Raw genomic sequence first — 12,727 nt, forward strand, 5'->3', positions numbered from 1 at the left:
GAAATCTCTTTGCTCTGTCTCAATTGTTAATTAGCTTCTATTTCATCAAAACTAGTGTCACTATCTTTTGTTTCATTCATTTTTGGAATCCACTTCTTTCTTCTTTGTCTTTTAATTTTTGGTCTACTTTACATTTTGATTACATGAGCTTATAGGACAATTATTATTCCTCTCTCTCTCACTCTATATATAATGTGTCATATATTTAATGTCTAATCATTCTTATTAACAACTATATTCAAATCATGGACTCAATCCAAATTAAATCTTAGTTGTGAGTTTCCAAAAAATTGAGATCTACTTTTTACATTTTTACATAATGGTGTATTTGATCTTTATACTTGTATTTTTTTTTTGTAAATTGTAATTGAATTGACACCCCTTGTGGCCGTATTTAATATATTTTTTTGCTTATAGAAAAACAACTATAATGAGTGCTTGCTTGTACATTTGAAAACACCCACCCCTATTAGTGTGTTAGAGAGCCCTTCAAAGAGGCAAGGTGCCCCCAAAATATTGAACTTTAGCTATGCCTGCCAGGATAAATATTTTATTTTTTATACTTTATTGAACTCATGCATTTATCATATATAATCATAAAGTTCTAACCCTAATATACTATGTTCTTTCTATCAATACAAGAACCATAACGATTTGTGCCTCCATCAATAAACTAATTAAGTACTTATAAAAAAATAAAGTAATTAATAGAAAGCCTTATGAGTCAAATAAACTAATTAAGTACTTATATATATTAGAAGCACTCACCAATGTATTATGGTGTTGAGTCAAATTCAATCTGTTGAAGTCTTACACTGGCCAATTATGAATAACTTGAAAGCCTTTTTTTTTTTATAAAGGAAAATTGTATTAAAATGAGCATAATAGGTACCCACCCAATACAAAAGAGATCAAACAGTCAATTTTGTAGAGCAAAGTTGTATACAAATTTTTGAATTCATACACCAATTTGCAAAAGATAAAGCATTAATAGAAACAAAAGAAGTGAACTAAATTCAAGATATAGTGCCTTAAAAGTAGATTAGAAATAAGAGAACTTAGTATGTTATGATTTTAGGTCAAATTATAATATCATGTTTACTTTATTCTTTTGATCCATTACTTAGATCTTTTGGTGTTTTGACTCCCCTCTTCTAACATGAGGCACTTCATATAATATTACAATCTTTTTGTTAATTAATTAAACCATCTAATAATAATTGTGGCAAGAAAAAAAATCATGTGTTGGGTAACATTTAGGCATTTTTAGAATAATAGTTTAATATCTATGAATCGACAGTAAAAAGTTTTTTTAGTTAAATAAAAATAGTACATATAAATAATAAATGATATATTAATCATATCAAAATTTTATAGTTACTTACATAGATATTAAACTCTAAGAATAATTCTTTTCAGTATAAGGAAGAAATTGTTGCTTCCAAGTTTCAATCAAAACATTATGCATTAGATTAATTAATGAGTTATTTGTAGTAAAGCTGTAACAATGATAACAATAATTACTAACCCAAATCATCATAATATTTTTCTACGAGTTAGGATTCTCTATATAAGTGATCACTTTCGCACTTATATATAAAGATAAAAATGTCATCTTATTGTATCTTAAGAATAAAAATGTCAAATTATATTACATTTTTTTACTTGTTTTGAATGTATTTATTTCTCCATTAATAGATAAATGATTGAAGATTGTATATAATAAATTTACTTGCGGCTATCTCATATATAAGGTACCGATACATATTATTCAGAAGATAAACGACAAGAGCAGATACATTCAATCATCAAACAAATGGGTTTATGTACCCAAAAAAACAAAATGGGTTTGGTTAATGCTACCTCTTTTGTCGTATAAGGTATGTTGAATGGAATCTCAAGTTTTTTCTGACAAATAAAAATTTGGTATGGGAAAAAATAATGAATACTGTAGGCCATTAAGGGAACCTAATGTAATTAAAAATACCTTATTCTAATCCTCCCCTTACCCTTGTTATTGTGCATATAAAGATGATGATAAATGATTATAATTTGCATAAAGCTGCATTAACAAAGAGCTTGAAACCACACAGAAATTCTTAAAGAAACAAAGATGGCTGGTTCTGGTTCACCTTGTGGAGCCTGCAAATTTTTGAGAAGGAAATGTGTGAGAGGTTGTGTTTTTGCACCTTACTTTTGTAATGAACAAGGTGCTGCTCATTTTTCAGCTATTCATAAGGTGTTTGGTGCAAGCAATGTCTCAAAGCTTCTTCAACATCTCCCTGTGAGTGATCGTTGCGAAGCCGCGGTCACAATTTCGTATGAAGCTCAAGCTAGGGTTCAAGATCCAATTTATGGCTGTGTTGCTCATATTTTTGCACTCCAACAACAGGTTTGTTGCCCTCTCATGTTGATTCACAAACAACCTTTGTTTGCAACAAAAAACCCTAGCTAATAGGTCTTGCCCTCAACAATTTAGGTTCGATTTCCAGCTTTCCGTGTTAATAGGCGCGATATATAAATTTCAATATAAATCTTCATTAAGTTTGATGGTTTTCTCTGACTTTATAATCGGAGAAAACCACCATACATGTTGAAGAAGTTATTCGATGATCACAAACCAATAGTCCAAAACAAATCTTTATCGTTAATTTGGAATGAACTTATATAATTTCAACTTATTGATACACAATGAATGGAGAAATATATCATGAACCATTGATTAATTTGACCTCATGTTAAGTTAATTACAAGCAATTTTGCTTAGTTTGTAACTGAAAACCATAGATTGCTAATTTGTGCTATGGTTTTGATCTTTGTAGGTGGTCAATTTACAAGCACAACTAGCTTATCTAAGGGAACAATCAGGTCAAAGTTGTTTCAATAATCTCTCTAGTGCTGAAAACCCTAATGAGAAGTACTTTGGAAAACCTACAAGTTCTTTCCCCATGGATCTTCAAAATTGGTTTCAGATGGAAAATCCCAACATGGGTTCACAATTTCTTCCAAACATGTATAATAATCCCACAACAACACAACACTATGGGAATACTTTGAATAATCCAAACCCTATTGGGAATTATGAAAGTTCAGGAACTACTCTTGATGAAAGCACTTCATTTTCTTGCTTTGATGATAGTTGCAACTCCATGTCCTATGACATGCAAAAACAATGGAGCTTTCATGAAGTGGGTCATAACCTTCAGTAAAAGAAGAGAGTTTGCAAGAAAGAATTGGTGAATTAGTGAATAGAAAACTTCATCAATTTTGAATGATGTAGTATGAATGAAGCATGCACTTCTTTTTATTGCCATAAATAAGTGTAGGAAGCCTAGAATTAATGTTCATATATAAATTGGAGTGGAAAATCCACCCTAGTATTGTTTTGTTTAGTCTAGTGTAATATTGTTATTTAGAATACTATTAGTGTAATTGTCAGAGATAAAACTCTGGATTTTTATGAGCTAGATTGGGTTTGTTTATGAACCAATTATTCAAGATTCTAAATGTTGACCTAAGAGATAGAACCACTTCTATAGTTTTCTGACATTTACTTTCCTTTCTTATATAAAACAGGTTTCTTGTACTAGCAAATATTTTGGAATAGACTAAGGGCTATGGTAATCCCAAAGTATTGCTTATATATTAATTCAGAAACCCTATATGGAGCAAAGTTAGTCTTATCTCTATGAAATAAGAAATCACTTAGATAGACGAAAAGGACATTATATTATAGAGAGAGCACATTAGAGTAATTAATGTAACTAAATGCTTATGGTTCCTCTACACACACATTCTCTCTTATCAATGAGTTTTCTAGACAAGGAACTTTGGTATATATATGGATTTATGTTAGTATATGTCCCATTCCTTCATTTCTCTAACTTCACCTACTAAGTGATAAGTATTTGGGAGTTATAAGGTGGTCTAACGGCTAAAGGGGAGGGTTTAAAAAGCGGAGTGAAGGAGGTTGTTGGTTTGGGTCTAAATTACTGCAAATTTAAAGAAAAAAAGTGAAAGAGGTTGAAGGAGTTATAAGGTAGTTTGAAGATGAGGGAGAAATGGTGGAGTGAAGAAGGTTGAAGGTTCGAATCTCGCCCATAATAAATACTAATATACTAAAGTGAACGATTAAAGGGAAAGATTTAAAGAGTGGAGTGAAGGAGGTTGTTGGTTCGAGTCTCGCTTACTGCAAATTTGAAGAAGAAAAAAGTGAAAGAGGTTGAAGGAATTATAAGGTAATTTGATGGTGAGAGAGAAATGGTGGAGCGAAGAATGTTGAATGTTTGAGTCTCGCCCCCAATAAATACTAACATACTAATTTTTATCTATAAAAAAAGGAAGTTAGAAATATTGCATTGAAAATTATAACTTGTAAACACTTAATTATTTGGATACATTATTTTCCAATGCAAGACTTGTACCTTACATTCTTTAACCAATATCCTTAAAACACTCAATAATATTCCATTATATATATTGAATTATCCTATATTATAAAAATACAAATTTATGTACTATTCCTTGATTTTGATGATAAAGTTTTGGAAGTGTATACCTTCTCTGACATGTTTGGCTAGTGGGAGAACCAACTTGGTCTATTTTACACCTTACTAATTATTTGAGATTTTCCTCTTTCAATGTCCCATTATTGTCGAAGATGCATACATATATGATAACAAATGAAATTTATGTTAACTCCAAACGAAAATGTAATTTGGATTTTGTGTTAGGTGATCAATTTTCAATTTCTATCCTTTATGTGTCTCAGGATGATAATAAAGCTAGTATTTCTTTCAATATGAAGTTAGAATTTTAAATTAGCTACATCCTTAAATTAGTATGATGAATTCTTTACAACTTCAACATTTTAAGTAATCATGAGTGGGATGAGTCACGCATTGAAAAATAATGAAAAAAGAAAAATATATATAAGTGGATAAATACATGGGTTGATATCCTAATTTTTTTTATTAAAATGTGATGTCTGATTCACTTATTATGTTTTACTTCCCCCAAATTGATTGTAGTTCTCCCAAATTATTAGGCTTCCCTATTATAATATTTACTTTATTGTAGTTGTCCATAGTTTCAGTTTTGAACAAATTGAACTTTATGTTGAATAAATGCCAAAAACTTATATGTAGTTTTTAAAAAATTTATTATTAAGCGTATAAGTACAGATTTCCTTAGCCATGTTAGAATTTCATAGAGGGTAATGTGTAACTATTTTTAAATCAAACACCTAAACTCTTTAGTCCATGATAAAATGTATAAATATATATATTCCCGCAATAACTCTTATTATTGTATACATGTTATATATGTAGCTAAATGAAAAGGAAAAAAATGTGATATAGTATCTCTTCGTGTAAGGTAAAGGTAAGGTTAGTCACTTTCATATACTTAATTACTTCTTCTCTATCGAAGTTGTTTTCCTTCCAACTCATTTTTCCATTTTTACTTCCTTTCTGGTATAGAATTGTAAAAGGGCATTAAAATGTTGTTGTAAATTACCAATATTTAAATAAGAATACTATAATCACATCTCTCACTCATTATTTTTTTTAATTTTATCAATAAATTACATTAGCTTTCAATAAATTTTTCTATCTTCAACTCTTTGATTAGTGGTCTAGCTAGACACTTAAATTATTATTGAGTGAAAATGTGATGTATTGAAGTTTTATTAAGATTGATTCGATGTCACTATAGGCATGTTTGAAAGAATAAGATTGGCCATGTTTATTATATAAACATTATATAAGTGAGTTCATGAGTTCTATACAACAGTTTCATATATGAAAAAGGAAACACTCTTTATTAAGGAAAAATTGAAAAAGTTAAAGGGTCCATAGATTCATAAATATGTAAAAGGAAGAGCAATGGTAAAAGCAATTTGCATAGAATATATTGTGTCTTTCCCTTGCCCCCAAGAACATTCTCAAGGCTCATTATGCATGTACCTTGATGAATATGTTAATGATTGTTTTTTGTTATATTAGACCACTTTAATTTAAAGAATATGTTAATGATTAGTGAAGTTGTAGGTTTTATTTTTCACAAAAGAATCTAATATTGGAGAACAAAGCCACCATGGAAACAAGACAGCGACAATAATAGTTAATCGATTAACTAGGTAAGTGTTAATCGATTAACACAATAATTAATCGATTAACTGGTTAGAAAATCAAGTGAAACATTGGTTGAACAAATCTTGTAATTGGCACAGTTTACACATTTAACACATGTTAAATTGTTTTACAACATGTGTTTATTAGCTTGTGAGAGAGTTAGTTAGGTTGGTTGCATTGCTTGCTTTACAAGGCATTGTATATAAACAACTTTCTTGTATCATTTCAATTAAAAATAAGAAAATTTCACATTATTCATTTTATGCTTCCGCATTATTTTCGCAATATGGTATCAGAGCTTTCATCCTGAATGCTTTGATCACCCTACGCATTCTCTAAGATTAATTATTATTTTTCTTGGTAACACTGTGAGAACCAGAGAGTGAATCAAGAGAGAAAGAAATTCTTCGAAATGGCATCAAGACCCATCCTTCCACTTCAACAACAACAAGCCAGAAATGAGGAGTAATTGTTTGTTGCTTTGCATTAATTCTTCACTGGATGCTCCAATTAAACATGAAGAAAATCCTTGGGCTTCATGTATATCCAAAAGACTGGGTTTCATGTATATCCAAAAGACGTGAAAGAAGAGTAGTTGTGTGTGGCTGCATTTCTTGACGCTTTTGCTTCAATTCTTACACACTTGTACAAATGTTGTTCAGTATATTCCAAATCCAAGGTATTAGTGCTATGGAAGATTGCGATCATGTTTTAAAGATTATTATAACCCATTTTCAAGATCCTATTTGTAACGGGATGATTAGAATGTTGTCAAGAAAATGCATGAAATTCACGCCAAGAAAGTGAATATTATAATCAGGAGCAACCAAGGAAGCTTCAACAATGTAAAACCATGGAAAAACCATAGGAATATGGCCAAGAGTTCTGACCAGGAAAATAAGCAAGTGATTGAGAAAATCCAATCACATCAGGATCAAAATTCCGATCCATCACATTGTTATCAAATCAAATTATCAAGCTGGAGTGATTAACATTTACCCTCCAACTTGAGGGGGGCTATTGGAGAACAAAGCCACCATGGAAACAAGACAACGACAATAATAGTTAATTGATTAACTATGTAAATGTTAATCGATTAACACAATAGTTAAATCGATTAACTAGTTAGAAAATCAAGTGAAGCATTGGTTGAACAAATCTTGTAATTGACACATTTTACACATTTAACACATGTTAAATTGTTTTACAACATGTGTTTATTAGCTTGTTATAGAGTTAGTTAGGTTGGTTGCATTGCTTGCTTTACTAGGCATTGTATATAAACAACTTTCTTGTATCATTTCAATTAAAAATGAGAAAATTTCATAATATTCATTTTATGCTTCCACATTATTTTCGCAATATAGAGCTTATAGAATGTCTAAGATAGGGCCAAGACAGTGATGTGATATGTATTCTCCATTTCAGGCCCAATATGAATGTAGCTTCTTTTGTAAGACTAAAACCACAAATTTTAAATTTAAAACACTGATTTTTTTTAAGGTACCAAAACAAAAAAAACAAAATTTTCCATGAACTAAAAACTTAGATAAACTAGATTATAAACAATTTTAGCTGGAGCAATTTAGTCCTTTCGAAGAAGATGTTCATAGTCTTCTAAGATTCTTAACATTTCTTATGGACCAATTAGTCTTGTTAGAATGGTGGCAAATTATGTAGGTAGACTTCATTAACTTAGTAGAAATTTCTCCTTATTAGTTAGGAGAAAGAAAGGGATATGAGTTCTTTTTTTATATATAACCAAAAGTATTATTTCGCCCTATGAATAAGGAATTAATCATTTTTGGGGTGTGTGATTGTCTTTTTCAATAGGTATCGTTCATTGGAATCGAGCTTTTAAACTTTTGATCTATTTAAATATCCAGTTGAATCTTACACTACTAGACTAACACATTATTGGTGGGATAGAGTTGTGAACCATACATTCATACCAACTATACTTGTAAGCTCAAACAGTCATAAACACACCCAAGGCATAATGAGAAAATTGTATATAGGCATATACTTGTTACTTGTAACAAAAATGGAGGTCTTTGACTATTCCCCTACAGTCATTTATATTTTTTTTATCAATGGTTTCATTAATCAATAATCAAAGACAAACAAATCCATTTCATGAGGTAAATTAAGATTATTGAGCTAGCCTCATGTTTGGGTCCCCCTATACTATATATGCATTCCAATCTAGTTCTACTTTTGTTACAAAGGTCATGAAAATCATGTCTAATACTACAACTCATAAAATGCATTTCAATCTTAATCTACTCCATGAAAATCATGTCTAATACTCTTTTACGTCTTCTCACTTTTCTTTTCTTTTTGACTCTTGATTTAAATTTTCTATATTATGTAGCAACTCATAAAAAATTGAGGAAAGACCAATATAATGTTTTCTATTTCCTCAATGTTGGTTCCATTACACTTTTTTGGGACAAACTTTTGCTATCAAGTTCAGCTAATCATCACTCTTCCAATTAATTAAAGTAATAATCTTTTGGAATAATGACTTTCCAGGTGCAAGTCATGGAGTCCTATATATGGAGGATAAGTACTAACTGGATTCCAACGCCTAAAGTTTTTTTAATTATTTTTTACTTTTTATTTTTCTGATTTGAAATTATTTAATGATTAGACAAAAGTATGGAATTATTACAAGCAACTTAACTGGATTGATTATATATACAGGGGCTAGAATTTTTGTATTTTAAAGTGAGAGACATGAACCTTCTTCATACAATTATACAACTATATATAAAAGCCTAAAATTAAAAAGTACTTAATGATCACATAACTATTTTAAAAAAAAAAACATGTTTTTATCTTCTATTTTTTACCAATTAAATAAGATTTAATAATTAATATCTCATGTTATCATATTTCATAATAAAAATATTTCCTCGTAAGATATTATCTATATGAAATATTCCAATCTAGTAGAGGAGGCTGAATGACTAAGGTGACCCAATGCAAACATATTTGAGCAGACCCAATAATAAGTTGCTCCAATGTTCACATTTGAGTATCATATGAGCCAATATATTAAGTATTAACTAATCCCTATTTGAGATTTGAATTTTTAGTCAAGTAATTTTAAATTCTATATATTTTACCAATCAAATATGATGAAAAGATATGTCTCCTTCTAAATTATACATATATAAATGGTTTCTCTAAAATAAAAATATTTTGATCAATGATTGTGGAGATTATTTTCTTTTCTGAAGTACGACAAGGACAGCAGAAACAGTATGTGATTGTCTTTTAAAAGTGTCAAATCCAAATTAACTTAGATGAAGATTCTCACTATAAATGAAGCAAAATGTTTAACTTGTCATCTAAATCGTTAAATTTGTAAGATGACTCTCAAATCTTCCATTTCTATTCATTTTCCTCTAAATTTTAACTCTCAAATTAACCTTTAGGAGTGTGGTTTTGTTGACATTACACAAAATATGTCACTTGGAGTAATTGGTAAGAAAAATAATATATTGAGTGACTCATTTTTTGGATAACCAACAAGGTGTTAATCTAGTAATGCAAGACTTCATTAGATTCTCAAGATGACCAAAGGTCAATAATTCAATTTCTGGAAGTGATACTTATTAGGATGGACAACTACAAACCCAAAATGGATTAGCTTCTTACCTATAAGGTGATAAAGTACCCTTAGTAATATAAAAAAAATAGAGAAACTTGGCTAAGCTAGTCTCCAAAAAAAAATTATTTTGGATTTGATCCATAAACATAAAAAGCCTAATGCTTAGTGTAGGCTTAGCAGTTATATGGCCATTTTTCTTCTTGACACTAATTCTATAAAACAACACTAGGTCTAAGCTTACCCCTCAACACTAACTGCTTTAATTTATGAGTAATTACATTCTCACTTTTTTAAGCTCTTTCTACACCTACTCACATTTTGTCCACATCATTACTAAAGATTTGTGATTGGTAAAAAAATTAATACATTACAATTTATTGACCAATATCACAAGTGCTCAGCAAAAAAATAATAACCAATGGCTATCACATAGGTAGATAAAATAGTGAGATAAAAAAGAGAGAATATAATTTTTATTAATTAGTTAATCTCTACCCTAGTTACTTTCTCATCATCCTGAGTGCTATTTCTTGTAACTCACCCAAGTCATTGTTATATGATCTTTTCTTAGAACAAGCTTGAATTGAAAAATCATCACTGCTTTGAATATCTTGCATGACCATTCCATCAATATTCATATTAATGCTATGATTAATTGATTCAATTGAGCTTTGAGGAGATATGGGATTCATGTGATAAAATGGATTAATTGGTTGTCCTTGTTGGCTTGAAACATTCTCTGGCCACTCATTAGTCTCCATGTTCTGAGCCAGGTGATTTTTTACTTGCATTATTTGTGCTTGCAAGCATGCCACCTATACAATTAAATAAAAAGAAAATGTAAGAAAAAAGTTGAACTTTAATTAATATATTAATTAAGATGATCAGATATATTTGTCTTTTTGGTACTATCTAAGATATTCCTTCACCTTTTGGTAAGAATCTAATCCTTTTGGGGTGTGCGTCGTTTATAGGAATCGAACAATTAACTTTTTGATCATCAAGATCTAGTGGGGCCTTACACTACTAGATCAACTCCTTATTGGTACTAGAAATATTTGTTTGTTTATTAGTAATTTGACTATCGTGTTATGTGTATTTATACAACCAATAAATAATCTGCTTAGTTTGGCTCTTGGAGAATCATAAAAGCTAAAGGTGCATTGACCAAATGAAAATGATAGTAGTGTGGTTAATGACCTCACTGATTTTTCAAATTTCTAATATATATATGAAAACAACCTTATTATTTATATATAAACCATTTCTATTATATTATTCTTGCACCATTTTCTACTTTAGCTAAATATTTGAAACACACTTCTCAATATTCATTTGACCTCTTCCTTTCTTTATAAAAACAAGAGTAAGATGAGCAACAAAATTTAGTAATGTGTGTACCATGTTTGGTTTTACATTGAGTGAGCTTAAAATCACGTTTAACCTAATATTATACCAACTGTAACTTCTTCCCATAATATGTTTGAGGGATACACTAACCTTAAACCGAACATGCACGGAAAACAAATAAGGTGTTGGTCTAGTAGTATAAAATACTGTTAGATTCTCAAAATAATTAAAAAGTTAAGAGTTTCGATTTCTGTGAGCGACACTTGTTAGAAGGGTAGTCACTCATCCCGAAAGAGATTAATCATTCATTACTAAAAAATGGATGAGTAGATACCCTTAGTAGTACATAAAAAAAACATGCACTAAGAGAACTTGATGTATGAGTGACTATTGCAAGTCTTAATTGTTGGAACTTGAAAGTTGAACTAATTGACACAAAATAACTTAGGGCAAATATTTCAAGTTCTATGATAAAAAGTAGGATGAGGTTAAACAATATTTTCCTGGTTAAGTAATAAAAAATGTTAACTTTATATTGCAAAATAACACACTTTTGATGAGCATTTAAAATTATAATTGTACCTGTTGTTGTAGGGCAAAAATGTGGGAAACACAGCCATAAATAGGATCATGAACACGAGCTTGAGCTTCATAAGCAATTGTTACAACAGCTTCACATCGATCATGAACTGGTATATTTATAAGCATTTTAGAAACATTGCTTGCACCAAACACTTTATGTATTGCTGCAAATCTTGTAGCTCCTTGTTCTGAGCAAAAATAAGGTGCAAAAATGCAATCAGATGCACATTTTCTTCTTAGAAACTTGCATGCTCCACAAGGTGAACCACTACCATTTGAAGAAGCCATAGTATAATTAATAATATATAGACTTATAGAGAGGGGAATATATGGAATGAAGAAATTATAGAAGTGAATAAGTTTTGTATAATGCACACGGGGGTACTAGGAAATAGTGCAAAAATGTGAGGACTATGGTAAGGGAGAGGGGTATAATGAATGAAAGTGAAAATAGTTATAGGGTAGTGGGGCATTAGGAATAAGGGGAATACAGGGTCTTATAAGAAAATGTGAATGGGGACATTAGAGGTTTATATGTTGGGTTCAAAAGGGACATTTCTTAATGGTACATGCAACTATGGTTTAATTTTTCTTTTAGAAGGTATAATAATACTATATATTCCTACTAAATCATTCTATTAATCTCCTACTTACAAGAAAGTGACACATATAACTTGTAAAACAAACGTTAATAAATAAAGTTTCATCTTATAATATATATTACTTTCTTTTAAGTATGAAAATTAATAATAGAATTTAATAAGAGTATATAACATTTTCTATAGTTTATTGTTTTTAGTTAGGCATTCATGTATAGCTATGATATTAATCCTTTGATGACAGAAAGTGGAGATTGACTCATGGTTATATAGTAATTTTAGGTTTTAAATATATGATATTGCAAGTAATATTTAGCATAAAATATCAAATTTGTCCTCAAATAAGAAAAGTAAAACTAAGAGTATAATTAAAGGATAAAAAAGATAAAGTGTAAAAACATAATATATTAACAAATTTCAAGAAAAAAATTAACAAAAAATGA

The 12,727-nt window shown here is 29.7% G+C and overlaps 2 protein-coding genes across 2 annotated transcripts; one reads left to right on the top strand and one right to left on the bottom strand.

Moving 5' to 3' along the window:
• LOC109356450 (LOB domain-containing protein 29-like) lies at positions 2,079-3,552 on the top strand. Its single transcript, XM_019599771.1, has 2 exons — positions 2,079-2,392; positions 2,823-3,552. The coding sequence occupies exons 1-2, from the start codon at positions 2,114-2,116 to the stop codon at positions 3,207-3,209; spliced, it is 666 nt and encodes a 221-aa protein (XP_019455316.1). The 5' UTR covers positions 2,079-2,113; the 3' UTR covers positions 3,210-3,552.
• On the bottom strand, positions 10,254-11,981 carry LOC109356474 (LOB domain-containing protein 16-like). The gene is made up of 2 exons (XM_019599790.1): positions 11,686-11,981; positions 10,254-10,568 (listed from the first exon to the last, which is right to left on the bottom strand). Exons 1-2 carry the CDS (start codon positions 11,971-11,973, stop codon positions 10,254-10,256), a joined length of 603 nt encoding a protein of 200 aa, XP_019455335.1. The 5' UTR covers positions 11,974-11,981.

The sequence above is a fragment of the Lupinus angustifolius genome, chromosome LG09 (genome assembly GCF_001865875.1).
Source record: "Lupinus angustifolius cultivar Tanjil chromosome LG09, LupAngTanjil_v1.0, whole genome shotgun sequence".
Taxonomy (NCBI): domain Eukaryota; kingdom Viridiplantae; phylum Streptophyta; class Magnoliopsida; order Fabales; family Fabaceae; genus Lupinus; species Lupinus angustifolius.